Source organism: Podarcis vaucheri (genome assembly GCF_965113315.1).
Source record: "Podarcis vaucheri genome assembly, chromosome: 15".
Lineage (NCBI taxonomy): Eukaryota > Metazoa > Chordata > Lepidosauria > Squamata > Lacertidae > Podarcis > Podarcis vaucheri.
The window spans coordinates 35,041,657-35,056,595 of NC_138753.1; the positions used below are offsets into that span (position 1 = coordinate 35,041,657).

The following is a 14,939-nucleotide window of genomic DNA, read 5'->3' on the forward strand; positions in this document are numbered from 1 at the left end:
AGTGCTTCTGCGCAAGCGGCAAACCCGGAAGTAACCCGTTCTGGTACTTCTGGGTTTGCCGCGGACATTCGCCGGAATGGACACTGGACGAGGCAGACGTTCACGGAGGTATTACTGTATTAGGCTTATTTGTGTTTGCAATTTTTTGTAAATGATTTTATTAACATTGAATATAATTAAACATGTTTATAAACACTTTAGGTTCCCTGTGCAGAGTCTCTGGAAGTTCCTCAGTTATTCCCCACCTCCCTCCTCCTCCCCTGTGACTATAGGCCTGTAGAGGAAGTTTGGGCTGAAGGAGGTTTCATGTTTTTTAGAAAAATTAAAACCTGGGTCTGAAATGGACAAGGCTACCCATCATTTTTTGAGCAAGCAGACGCCCATCCTGCCTTGACCATCACCTCTGGTCCTTCTGTAGTTAAGACATTCTTTGTCAAGATTCGCCCACATGGTCCTGGGGAACTTTCAGGCAGAACTACGTGTGACGAAGCACATTTGAGGTTTCCAACCACATGTTTCTTTTCCCCTTTTGAGTAGTATGCTTATGTGAGGCAGGAGGACATTTGAAGGAGATGATCAGTGAGGAACCCTCTTCCAGCAAATACCGTATTTTTTGCTCTATAAGACTCACTTTTTCCCTCCTAAAAAAGTAAGGGGAAATGTGTGTGCGTCTTATGGAGCGAATGCCGGCTGCGCAGCTATCCCAGAAGCCAGAACAGCAAGAGAGATCGCTGCTTTCGCTGCGCAGCGATCCCTCTTGCTGTTCTGGCTTCTGGGATTCAGAATATTTTTTTTCTTGTTTTCCTCCTCCAAAAACTAGGTGCGTCTTGTGGTCTGGTGCGACTTATAGAGCGAAAAATACGGTAAATGCCTAGAAATAAACTGCATAGACAAACGTATCTGCCAATTTCAGTTTTTCAGTTTTCCTGTCTTAAGTTCAGTTTGCCCATTTCTGCACCAGTCTGCAAATCTTTTCTAACACACACACACACCAAAAAAAACCCTTGCACATTTCTCCTAACACGCACATTTTGGTACACATTTCTGCCTAATGTATGCCTTTTTGCAAGGCACGTCCCTTAATGTAAGGTACTTGTGTATAATATCTTCATTCATATACACGCGTGTGTTCATGTGTAAGAGAGAGAGGGAGTTATACTTTTATGCAGGTTTTCAGGGTTTGCTAAATTCCAGCTCTCACCACATGAGGGCACATTCCGAAAAGAAGTCCAGGCCAAAATAACAAGAAAATGTCACTTTGCAGAAGTGGAGCTAGATCCCAGATATGTTTATACGTACATGCACCAAAGTTTTTTGATCTCACGTAAGTGGTAAAAAATGACCAGATGGGCAGCCTTCCTTTCAATGGGAATTTTTCCAGGTCAAAAATAAACATGAGGATCAGGCCTTAATTGCATTGAGAAGGCTTAAATAATCAATTTCTGGCAACACACATGCACAACACTAGGAGGAGGGAGAAATTCGGTTTTATTTGCACTTTAATGAGAAACTACCTAACTCACACTTCTCAAAACAATGTGAGGACCGAAACACAGTCGTCCTTCAAAAGTCACACTTCTCTGAATTTTGCAGTGCAATTCTCTAGCCAAGTAATGTGTACAAAAAGGCATAAACGATAGTAAAGTAAGCATAAAAACACATATATTAGTGAAAGTAACATACAAAAATGCATTATATTAGGGGGGATTGCATTGCAAAAACGTGTAAATTAGGCAAGATTTCATTCAAAAATGTGTATATTAAGGAGAAATGTTCTATAAAATGCTAATGAAGGACTTGCTAAAAAAAACAGAAAAACAATTGAAAGCTGCTGTGGAAATGCGGAAAACTTAACTTAAGATTGAGGAGAGAAACTGAAAGTGGCAGATTCACCCATCCCTACTTGGGAGAAAGCCTCATTGAACTCAGTGGGCTTACTTGTGAGCAAGCATGCATAGGACTGCAGTGTAAAACAGTGGTGGGCAGCAGGTAGCTTGGGATCTCCTGATAGATCTTTGGGTGATTTGCAGTAGATCAACAGGATTTTCTGATTTTTGGCTTTCTAACAATAGTAGCTTCTAAAAGGCTTCCCCCCTACCTTAAATTAAGGGGCTAAGAAACATAGAATGTGGGGGGGGGAGAGTCAGATTTTTTTTTCCTGGGTTGAGCAGGTACTCAGAAGTAGCCTGCCTGCTTTTTCAAAATGTGAGAGACTATTTTGTACCTGGTTCCAATTTGTGAACCTCGTGGTTCTAGTAAAACAAATGAATTAAGTAAATTGCACAAGCGTGAGGTCTGCCTCAGCCCTGCTGTAAAAGACTTGGGCTTTGTTTGTTTGTTTGTTTGTTTGTTTGTTTGCATTAATATATTTTGTATTTCACCTGTATCCATCATGTTAGATAATTTACAAACCAGACCCTTTTTATGGTTTTTATGGAAGCCGCCCAGAGTGGCTGGGGAGGCCCAGCCAGATGGGCGGGGTATAAATAAATCATTATTATTATTATTATTATTATTATTATTATTATTATTATTATTATTATATTCTGTGAAAGCAGAAACGCACCTCAAGATGGTGTGAATCCACTTTCAGTGCCTGTATATTTTAATAATAATAATAATAAATAAATAAATAAATAAATAAATAAATAAATAAATAAATAAATTTTATTTATGCCCCACCCTTCCCGGTTCAAAAACCAAGCCCAGGGCGGCTAACAACAAATTTAAACCACTTAATTATAAAAGCAGCATAAAATACAGTATAAAACCATGAATAACAATAAAATTCAAAAATCAGTTTAGGGGAAATAAGCATTAGATAATCCCCAGGGCTAGCTGGCTGAATTGGTCCTACTTGGGCCAGCGAGGAGATCAAGGGAGAATTAGCTGTGGAGTCTCAGAGTGGGTGATCACCATAAAAGGGGAGGGAGAGGGAAGAGAAGGGAAGGGAAATAAAAGATCAGGCTGAATTCAAATTAAAGGCCAGGCGCAATAGCTCTTTCTTACAGGCCCGGCGGAAGCAGGTTAAATCCTGAAGGGCCCTAGTCTCCTGGGACACAGCATTCCACCAGGTCGGAGCCATCACTGAAAAGGCCCTGGCCCTGGTGAAGGATAATCTAACTTCCTTAGGGCCCGGGACCTCTAAACTATGGTTGTTCATGGACCTTAAGGTCCTCTGCGGGGCAGACCAGGAGAGGTCCTTTACCTTTTTACCAATATGGAGTAAGGCAATCTCACAAGTAACCTTGTCCCAAGTTGTACAAGAAATAGAAGTGTAGAAGTCTTTCTTTTTGAAAATGATGCCACTTAACATGGAGATAGTCCAAATACGTAAACAAATGCATCCATTCATTCTGGTTTTTCCCCTTCTCGTGGGAAGGTTTATCAACGCCCGGCGACGTATCCTGCAGCCCATGCTTGATGCAAGCAACCCAGATCCTGCCCCAAAAGCCAAGAAGATCAAATCCCAGCACCGGCCTACGCAGAGATTTTGGCCCAACTCCATTGCGGCTGGAGTACTGCAGCAACAAGGAGGCAACCCCGGTACTAACCCTGATGGTAAGAATTTGATGTGTGGCTGCAACCCTCAGTTGGCTTTTTGATTCTGTTGACCAGGCATAGGCAACCTTGGCCCTCCAGATGTTTTGGGACTACAACTCCCATGATCCCTAGCGAACAGGACCAGTGGTCAGGGATGATGGGAATTGTAGTCCCAAAACCATCTACAGGGCTGAGGTTGCCTATACCTGCTGTTGACTCTGAGCATTTCAAAGGTGAACTACTTAGATATATTATATAAGGTTTCTCTGTCTCTGACGTTTTTCGAATCGGATCCATGCAACACTCTGATTTTGCACTTTTCCTCTTTGCCCGCGCTTCATTTCCTGCTGTTCCAATAATTTGAAGCTAGCGTTTAAAGCTCTAAACAACTTAGATCCCAAATTTCTGAAAGACCACCCCCTTCTCTACAGAGCCTCTTGGATGTGAAGATGAACAGAGACCCTCCCCTGCCCCAAGTCCATGTACAGGGCATGGCTGTTATGCGCTTTATATGGGGCTGCCCTTGGGTCTGGTCTGGAAGCTCCAGCTAGTTCAGAATGCCAACAGATGGCAGCATGAGACAGCTTTACTTGGCTACCTGTATAGTACCAGGCCAGACCCAAGGTTCTTGTGTTGATATTCACAGCCCTGAACAACTTGGGTCCAGGATACCTTAAGAACTGCCTGAGACCTTATGTTCCAGCTTAATCACTAAGATCACCCAGAGGAGCACTGTAAGTTATCCCCTGAGTTACAGAGGCCCAATTTGCCTCAACTAGAAGCCAAGAGTCACCAGTCCCATGCTGGTGGAGCACTCTTCCAGCAGAGATTTGGTAGGCGTCCTCACTTTTGACATTCTGGAGTCTCTTAAAGACCTTCTTATGCAGCTGTTGATTTTTTATTTTGATTACAGTGCTACCTCCGGTTGCAGACAGGATCCATCCCGGAGCTCTGGTTGGATCCCAAGGTTTCTGCAACAGGAGGGACCACTTCTGTGCATGTGCGTGCAGCAACAGACTGCTTCTACACATGCACGTGGCGTGGTAGATCACTTCTGTGCATGTGTGCACAGTGAAACACTTCCAGGTTTGCTGCTTTCGCAACCCGAAGTTTACGTTACCCAAGTGTAACATAAGCCAAGGTGCTACTGTATATGCATTTTTCAAATGGTGTTTTATGTTTTAACACTGATATTATATGGCAGTATGGAAATCTTTCATAAATAAATAACAGGACTGAAGAAAGCCAATTTCCTTCAGCATGGGCAACAGTTCGCCTCAATTTTATCCTCAAACTATTCAGTGAGGTCAGTTTAATGCAATGCCCCGGTGGTGGTACCATAAGCAGAGCTTTTGCCCGTGCGCCATATCAGCTGTTTGCTTTTCCGTTCTAGGTTCTATAAACATGGACAACCTGCAATCCCTCTCCTCTGATAACGCCACCATTGCTATGCAGCAGGCCATGATGGCAGCAGCTCACGATGACTCACTTGACGGGACAGAAGATGAGGAGGACGACGAGATGGAAGAGGAGGAGGAGGAGGAAGAGGAAGAGGAGGAGCTGGAGGAGGAGACCGAGGAACTCCAGACAACAAATGTTAGCGACCTTGGCTTGGAGCACAGTGACTCGCTTGAGTAAAGGACCCTGGGTCAGTGGTGAAGCATACGCCTCCTGAGAAACCTGGCTGCTTGCCTAAATCATTGGCCTGAGAAGAGAGCCTGAACTTTCACGTACAAGCCCTGCACCCCTTTAAAGAGATCATTCAACGACAATGCCCTTACCCCGAGTCCGGCTCACCTGCTTTCAGTTGCAGGAGCAGACACGAATGATGCACATTTAAGAGACCTGCCAAATGTGCAAAGTGATTATTTAAGTGAAGGAGACACGTTTACAAGGCACATATTGTGGCCAGTTCATTTCTTCTTTTTTCCCCTTTGTTTTTGATAATAACAACAAAAAGTGTTTTTAGGGTAAGCTGTTTTCTGTACGACTGAATGTTTTATGGATGTTCTAATGCAAAGCCTTTTGGTGACATGCAATTGAGAGACAAGTCTGTTTTCATTTTCATGGCTTTTATGAGAGATTTATAGATGCAAAGAGAGAGAGAGAAGAGATTGATGGTTTTTACAAAAAGAAACTAAAAGACTGTAATGATTATAAATATCTAGATTAGAAAAAAAAACAAGTTTGCAAATTTGCAAAAAAACAACAACCACACGACTGGACATTGAGCGAGAGTTTAATGCTGGACCCAGGTAGATTCCTGGTTAGTTCTGAAGAAGTGGATATCAAGTCTTCAGGATTTCAGTGCACCAGATCCCAAGGCATGTGGAGAGAGCCACATTGTGGTTAATTTGAGAAATGGATACCACACTGCCATCTGAACCATTTGGGAAGGGGAAATGAAAGGTTTTAGCCCTCTGAATGGAAATGTCATAATAGTAACATGCCTGGTTTGATTCCCTGCTTACAGGATGCAAAGTCAACAACCCTGCCCCCCCCCCCACCGAAAAAGAGAATGCCCCTGAATAATTATGTTAATTGTTTAGAGGATCATAAATTGAGATGTAACCATTACGGCTTATTTCATTGGTTGAATATGAGCAGGCTCAGATTTCCAAACGTTTACAGGTTCACTGGCCAAGCAAAAAGTGGCTTGGAGAATTCACAGGTTTCTGAGCAAAGAAGAGGTTTTCTGGAGCTTAGTGGAACTGCTCTCCAGATGGTGAGATAAATGCCCCTTTCACAATCTCATTTCCCTGGAACTCATCACCTGTCACCTTTTACCACCTGTGTCTCTGCCACCTCCAGAACCTCCAAATGAAAAGGTCTCCCAGGCACAACATCCAGCTGGATGCATTTTATACATTCAGGATCAGGCTAAGATGAAAAATAGCTTTCACCCATTGACCACCATCACTCACGGCCTTTGGGCAGACTTTTCTTTAAATCCCTCCACACGAGGCACACAGTAGCTCACAAAAGTGGATTGTCCTGTATTTTCCATCCTGCTGCAGTAATCTTTTTTTTTTAAGCCATTTGGCACACGGGGAAGAGGGGATCCACCACACATGAACAGCTCCCCTTCTGGTGGCAGAGCTTTAAAGCAGCAGAGTTGATATAAGCACTAACCGTAAGAATGCCTTGTTGGTCTGTGAAGCTGTTTTTTTGCCGCTTAAAACTCATGAGTGTGGCCCGTAAGTCAATAAACAGCCGTTTTTAATTCCAACAAGCGTTCCTAGAAATGCAGCTGTTAAGTTTGCCTAAATCTGGTGGAGTTCGCCATCAAGCAGCACATACCCACTTCAGCCTAAACACATGCAAAGCACATGCATGCATGCATGCAAGCTCCTCAAATAGCAGGTGCAGCAAAGGAATTTGTGCGTGGAGCCAGCCCCTGCGATACTTCCGCCACAGAGAGACATATAGCAGATTGCACTTTCCTCCTAGGGAGCGTAGACACTCCCAAACCAGAAGGTGGTGCGTCTGATCATTCAATGAGCATGACATTTGAACATGCAGTTCAGGGGGGGAGTGCGCGACTCGTAGCCAAGGAGGCTTTGCATTTTGAGATTCGTGCATGCAGTACTGTTGCACCAGTCCTGGGTCAGAGCATTCCATCACACTCATCGGCAGTGAGGTCAAAGGGAGGCAAGGGTGGAGCACAGGCTGGTTTCTCCATGAAAGGAGGAAATGCGGTCAGTGTACATCCAGTGCATACCCAATATCCTGCACCACCAATCCTAAATCCTTTCTCAGAAGTAAGCCCCACATACTTAGCTCAGTGAGACTTTCTCCCTGGCAAATGCATGCACTGTAACTTCTAATGCCGCACTGGGCAGAAATAATCAGAATGCTTAATGGAACAGCAAGTGCATCGTGACTTCTGCAGGCACCAATGCAAATCAACCTCAACCAGGGGGAAGCCAATGTTGCTTCAGGCTACAGCTCCCATAATTCCTGGCCATTGGCCATGCTGGTTGTGGCTGATGGGAGTTGAAGTCTCCCTGCAACCCAGACCAATCAGAAAGGCCAGAAACCTCAGGATGGCTACTAAAGAACTGTACGTTGGCTCCAACCACGTAGGGGGCTGGTCAGTGTTGGGTCCAGGTTTGGGGGAGCCCTTGGGCAATGTTATTTCAATGGGCCCCCTACCAGAGTGGGTGTCCGTGCTCCTTGCCACAGCTACCCTTGCCCATATGCTTGCTTTTTTCTCTTTGGGCCCACCTCCCATGGAAAGGCAGCAAGGGATGTAGATTTTACTGGTCCTCCTCACTCCATTCAGCACTCAGAGACAGCAAATGAATAAACACAAGCAAGGAGGAAAACTTCACATGCCCAGGAAGCTCCCAGGATTGGCTGTGAGGATGTAGACTTTTGCCCAGTTATGCCAGCCCTTGACGCCAGCCCAGTTCTTTCTACTCCTTGGTTTTGTGGTCCTCCATTTCCCCACATTATCAAAAGGTAGCAAATGCCCCACTAGGTGCTTGGAGCCTGCACCCAACAAGCTCTCCAATGTGTTGAGTTTTTTTATGGTCACTTGAAGCCACGTTGAAAATGATAATCTAGGAGGGGCAAATTTCTCAGAATCGAAAATTAACTTTCGCACTCAGTCTTTCCATTCACTTCCCAGAACTAAATGGAAGAGAAGAGAAGAAGAAGAGTTTGGATTTGATATCCCGCTTTATCACTACCCAAAGGAGTCTCAAAGCGGCTAACATTCTCCTTTCCCTTCCTCCCCCACAACAAACACTCTGTGAGGTGAGTGGGGCTGAGAGACTTCAAAGAAGTGTGACTGGCCCAAGGTCACCCAGCAGCTGCATGTGGAGGAGCGGGGAAGCGAACCCGGTTCACCAGATTACGAGTCCACCGCTCTTAACCACTACACCACACTGGCTCTCACACCACACTGGCTCTCACTTGAAGAGGGCTTCAAGAAAAAGCTCCTAAGTTATCATTGCCCCTATCGTCACTTAACTTATTATTTTGTTTTGTACATTGTGCTCAGGAAAATGTCTCCAGTGTACAAAAAAAAATTGGATTGTCAGCTTGTGAACAACAGTTTGTGGACCTCTGGATTATCTTGTGGTCAAATGTCCCTGAAATGAATGTATTTTTCCTGGGAGGAGAGAGCTGCTGTATCAACAGAGATGTAGGACCCCAATAATCTTATTTATAATCTGTGTTATCCTAGCAATCTGTTATGGGGTTGTTGTTTTCCTATGCTGTCATTGCAATGAAGCTCACTGTTCCAAAGTTAGGGGTTCGTCTTCCTTCCTAGCAAGGCACAATCTGCCCTGCCACACGCAAACCCTTGCAAATGGTCCACACTCCTTTCCTCAGTGTGTCAGCCGAACAAACCACAAACTTCCGAGACAAAACAATTCCCCCACCCCCAATTTTAATGTTTTGATTACCCATTAAAGCTTTATTTGTCTCTTCCAATTCTTCCCTCACGAAGCACAGTTTTTCAGCTTGCCCCTTCTTTTGGCTCTTAGAGGAGTTGAGAGGTTTGATCAATCGCTTTACATTAAGGGTTGAATCAATGATAATTCCTTGGGAATGTATTGGAATATCAGTGGGCAGGAAAGCTCCCGTTTTTTTGGATACTGATATGGCATGAATGTAATATGTAATTTCATAGAAAATTCATTGTAATTTAGTATTAATTCATGTCCATTTATTATAAAGTGCTACCAGATGAGGTTTTCCAGCTGTATTTCATTGTGTTTATTTATATGCTCTTGTTAGTAAAAAGGATTAGGAATAAAGAATAAATAGAGACCCAAGTCGACAGGAGGGAGCCCCATGTTACCTCGCCACAACATGATGCACCCAAGGAAGATGTCCATTCTCAATGGTTATTTCAGCCAATGGCTCATGCGCTTGCCCACTCCTCTCCTCCAGCACAGCCACAAAGGAGCTCAGAAGGATGGCTTCCACTTTCTTATAAACCATGGCTTGTCACGTCGGCCGAACCCAGCAAACCGTGGCTAATCCTATGTGGTTTGTTTGAAGCATCCCAGCTTGTTCTGAAGATTCCTTGTTTCTGAAATCTGTAGCTAGGATTAATCACAGTTTTGAGTCCCAATGTGACAGTAACCTGCAGTTAATTATTTTTTTTAACTGAAAATTTCTTTGGGGCAGAGAAGAGGGGCGGTGTACACAAGCCCAAGGCTTGCACAGGTTTGTTCCCATTGTGATGGGCCGTGGTTTCTCACTACTGAATTTTGTGCCATGGTCTGATCACTACGCTCTGAAAGCCAGGATTGACTTTCCACCCTCACCCTGCTTAGGTGGCGAGCCGATTTGGGCTCACCCGCGGAGGCTGATGGACCCTGATAGATTCCGTCAAGCCTTGCGGGACCTTGCTCCCCCTGGTGACTCATTGACTGAGCTTGTTGAGGGCTGGAATACCCAGCTCCTGGCAGCCATCGATGAGATTGCACCTAAGCGCCCTCTGCGACCCCGCAGAAACCGGGCTCCCTGGTTTACCGAGGACCTTCGGAAAATGAAGCGGGACCTCAGACGGCTAGAGCGAGTATGGCGGGGTGCCCGTGACGGAGCTTCAAGAACATCTTATAGGGTTTTTATGAAAACCTATGAGATGGCAGTGAAGGCCGCTAAGAAGTCTTACTTCTCGGCCTCCATTGCATCCGCTAGCTCTCGCCCGGCGCAATTATTTAGTATAATTCGGTCTTTAACGTCCCTTGAAGGACAGCCAAATTTAAATAACAATCTGACACACAGCTGTGAGGCATTTGCGAGCTTTTTTGCGGAGAAGGTCCTGTTGCTCCGCCATGACCTCCCTGCCAATTTGGATACAATAAAGGAACTGGAGGCCCCTCGACTGTCCTCGGGTCCAGTATTGGACCACTTTGACCGGATATCTCCAGCCGATGTGGACAGATTCCTCCAAGCTGGAAAGCCCACCACCTGTCCTCTTGACCCGTGCCCGTCATTGCTGATTAGAGCGTGTCCAGACGAGGTGCGGGCCCCCCTGGGGGATATCATCAATTTGTCCCTTGGCACCGGGATATTCCCAGGGGAACTGAAGGAGGCGGTGGTGCGTCCGCTCTTAAAGAAAACATCACTAGATCCCTTAGATCTATCCAATTACTGCCCGGTCTCAAATCTTCCATTCCTGGGTAAGGTGATTGAGAGAGCGGTTGCTGAACAGCTTGGTAGGTTTCTGGATGAAACATCTGCTTTGGATCCATTCCAGTCCGGCTTCCGTGCTGGTCATGGGACCGAGACGGCTCTGGTCGCCCTAACAGATGATCTCCGCAGGCAGCTGGATCGAGGCGGGTCGGGGCTGCTGATTCTTCTAGATCTGTCAGCAGCCTTTGACATGGTCGATCACGAACTCCTGGACCACCGCCTTGCCGACGTGGGGATCCAGGGCACAGTCCTTCAATGGCTGCGCTCGTTTCTCTCTGATCGGGGACAGAGGGTGGCGCTTGGGGGGAATTGTCATCGCGTCACTCCTTGGTGTGTGGAGTGCCTCAGGGTGCGATTCTCTCCCCGATGCTTTTTAACATCTTTATGCGCCCCCTCGCCCAGCTTGTCCAGAGTTTTGGGCTGGGTTGCCATCAGTATGCTGATGACACCCAACTCTATCTGTTGATGGATGGCCATCCTAACTCGGCCCCAGACACACTGACCAGATGTCTGGAAGCTGTGGCTGGATGGTTACGTGGGAGCCGGTTGAAGTTAAATCCTTCGAAGACAGAGGTCCTCTGGCTGGGGCGGGACGATATGGGATTGAGGGGGCAACTCCCATCTCTTGCGGGGGTGCAATTAGTGCCAGCACCGTCCGTTAAGAGTTTGGGTGTAATCTTCAATACCTCCCTCTCTATGGAGGCGCAGATTACAGCTATAACAAAGGCGGCATTTTTCCATCTCCACCAAGCTAAGCAGTTGGCCCCTTATCTCTCTCGCCCTGACCTAGCCACTGTGATCCATGCGACGGTCACCTCCAGACTGGATTATTGTAACTCGCTCTACGTGGGGCTGCCCTTGAGACTGACCCAGAAACTCCAGCGGGTGCAGAATGCCGCGGCGAGACTCCTTATGGGGTCTTCGCTGCAAGATCACATTCATCCGGTGCTGTACCAGCTGCACTGGCTCCCGGTGGAGTACAGGATCAGGTTTAAGGTGCTGGTTTTAACCTTTAAAGCCCTATACGGCCTAGGACCCTCGTACCTACGGGACCGCCTCTCCTGGTATGCCCCACAGAGAAACCTACGGTCTGCAAATAATAACATCCTCAAGGTCGCAGGCCTCAGAGAGGTTAGGCTGGCCTCAACTAGAGCCAGGGCCTTCTCGGCTGCGGCTCCAACCTGGTGGAATGCTCTGTCACAAGAGACTAGGGCCCTGCGGGACCTGACATCTTTCCGCAGGGCCTGCAAGACAGAGTTGTTCCGCCAGGCCTTTGGTCAGGGCGCAGCCTGACTCCCTCCTCTGGCAACCTGCACAGAATTTTGCTTAATCGGTTGCCATCAATTTGATTTTAACTAATTTTTATAATGAAATATTTTTAGAATGTATGATTATTTGATTGTTTATTTGATTGTTGTTAGCCGCCCTGAGCCCGGCTCAGCTGGGGAGGGCGGGATATAAATAAAATTTATTATTATTATTATTAGATCATAAACTTCACAGTAACAGTTTTACTACAGGTGTAAGAGCTGCCTCCATTCATGTCAAAGAATGAAGGGGGAAAACCCTGAACACCCTTTCTGTATGGAATATACGCATGCATGTATCAGATCATTGGTCTTGTGTACTGGGAATCTACGCCGCATTTGACACCAAGTACGTGGCTCAAAGCTCTTATCTCCCTCCTGCGTGTTGCATTAATTTACTCCACAATAGTCAAGTTCCATGGTTGATTACTGTATGTAGAAAATTTTGCCAGCTGCAGCATGCACACTACATGGCGCTGTACTGCTCATGCGCTTGCATCCACATGTATGAGCACTAAGGTCAGAAGGCCTCTAGCAAACTTGGGAGATTTCAAATCTGAAGAGCTAGCAGTGGGACTGAAGAAACCCAACAACTACAATGGACATTTTTCAGAAAGCAGTCTCCCCACTAAGAATTTTTTTTTGCCATCCCCAGCAAAATAGGGACAAATTAGGGGTTGGGTTTCTTTTAGAGTCTGGGATCAAAATAGGGGGTCCTCTCTGCTTAATAGTTGGGGTGTGTTCTATATATTTAACTATAAATGATAAACCCACTCCCTTTTCTGCAATGAGGCCCTCAATACACAATTAAATAACACTGGTGACAGAAAACTAAAAGATTTAGGAGCTTCAGCAAAACAAACCACAACAGCAGGAGGAAAAACAACTTTCAGGCACCTGAAGAAAGAAGGAGCCAGCTAGGCTTCTCAGAGGAAGGAGCATCACAACCTTGGCACCACTACTGAGAAGATTCTGTCATGGGTCCCAGCCAGCCGAACCTCTGAAGCAGAGATGGGGAACCTCAGGCCTGGAGGCCAAATGTACCCACTCCCAGGCATCTCTGTCTAGTCGTCTTGACTCTTCCCAGGCCATACACCCTCCCGAGTGTCAGGCTTCAGTGACTTGGCTTCCTCCCCCACTTTGACCGTAAATAAGCAGAACAAAGTGAAAGGAGTCTCTTACCAGTTAGAAATTTTAATGATCACAGAGAGAGAACAAGGAATCCCTGTCCTAGGAATAGCGGTGCTCCCAATTAAGGGTTCCACCCACTTCCTCCCTAGTCACCCACTTCACTTTCGCGCCTTGCAACCTGATCTCACAGCCACTGTGCTTTCTGCGCTGCTACCTTATCTGCTCTCCTTGACCTTGGGGAGAGCTGATGAATGCCTTCCAGCAACAGTGAGTTTGGTACCCTCTCTCTCCCAGTGCTGCTTCTCCTAGCTGTTCCCCACCCAGTATTCCCAGCTTCTGCCTTCTGAACTATGTCCCTCTGCAAACCACTGTTCCAAATCTATACTGTCCTCCTGCTCCTGGGAAGATTCAGGATACTGATCAGGAGCAGGGAGGGGCCTCCCATCATTCCTCCCTCAGTTCAGCCCTCCTGACACCGAATTACACCCCTCAGCAGCCCATACCTTCCAACGTTTCTCCAATGAAAATAGGGACATCCTCCCCACCTGCCTTGATTCACGCCTTGCCTCCTGCCCCAGAAGATTACCCAGAATGGAATGTAAAAATGTGAAAAGGGTCCCCCACTTCTGTTCTAAAGGCAAAAGTGCTCAGAGCAAGACAGGGTGGTCCTACCATTGGGCGGGGTGAGGCAGCCACCTTAGGCCACAGATGCTGAGAGACAGGGAGCAGCAGCAAGGTGTTGGAGGGCAGAGAAGTGAGTAGCTCTGCATCCCCTAAGCCTTAGCCGAGGTGGAAGATGCTGTACCATCAGCAGCAGTGTTGAATTAAGTTTCATCTGTGAGGCCAGTCTCCTTCTGTATGGACAGGAGGCATCACCTTGTCCTCTTCCAAGAACAGAAAAATGTCTTGGGTCAACACTGGTTCTGAAAGGCCTTCAGCCCAGTGGGTGGGCAGACTCATAGCCCACATCTGCACCAAACATTTGAAGCACTATAATATCATTTCTGAATGAACCAAAATAATCAAAATAATCTGAATGAACCAAAATTTGTGAGAGGCACAAATACAAGATGGGTGACACCTGGCTTGAGAGCAGTACATGTGAAAAGGATCTAGGAGTCTTGGTTGACCACAAACTTGACATGAGTCAACAGTGTGACGCGGCAGCTAAAAAAGCCAATGCAATTCTGGGCTGCATCAATAGGAGTATAGCATCTAGATCAAGGGAAGTAATAGTGCCACTGTATTCTGCTCTGGTCAGACCTCACCTGGAGTACTGTGTCCAGTTCTGGGCACCACAATTCAAGAAGGACACTGACAAACTAGAATGTGTCCAGAGGAGGGCAACCAAAATGGTCAAAGGCCTGGAAACAATGCCTTATGAGGAACAGCTAAGGGAGCTGGGCATGTTTAGCCTGGAGAAGAGGAGGTTAAGGAGTGATATGATAGCCATGTTCAAATATATAAAAGGATGTCACATAGAGGAGGGAGAAAGGTTGTTTTCTGCTGCTCCAGAGAAGCGGACACGGAGCAATGGATCCAAACTACAAGAAAGAAGATTCCACCTAAACATTAGGAAGAACTTCCTGACAGTAAGAGCTGTTTGACAGTGGAATTTGCTGCCAAGGAGTGTGGTGGAGTCTCCTACTTTGGAGGTCTTTAAGCAGAGGCTTGACAACCATATGTCAGGAGTGCTCTGATGGTGTTTCCTGCTTGGCAGGGGGTTGGACTCGATGGCCCTTGTGGTCTCTTCCAACTCTATGATTCTATGATTCTATGATTCTGATTCTATAATCA

General features: G+C 46.2%; 1 protein-coding gene across 8 annotated transcripts in view; it reads left to right on the forward strand.

Annotated features, from left to right (window-relative positions):
- Positions 1-6,042, forward strand: part of PKNOX2 (PBX/knotted 1 homeobox 2) — a 456,445-nt gene extending 450,403 nt beyond the window's left edge. For all 8 annotated transcript variants that reach the window (XM_082200515.1, XM_082200522.1, XM_082200517.1 and 5 more), the window contains 2 exons: positions 3,383-3,561; positions 4,937-6,042. In XM_082200515.1, coding sequence (XP_082056641.1) covers positions 3,383-3,561; positions 4,937-5,181 — 424 coding nt within the window. In that variant the 3' untranslated portion in view covers positions 5,182-6,042. The remainder of the gene's footprint in view (positions 1-3,382; positions 3,562-4,936) is intronic.
- Positions 6,043-14,939: the final 8,897 nt, after the last annotated feature.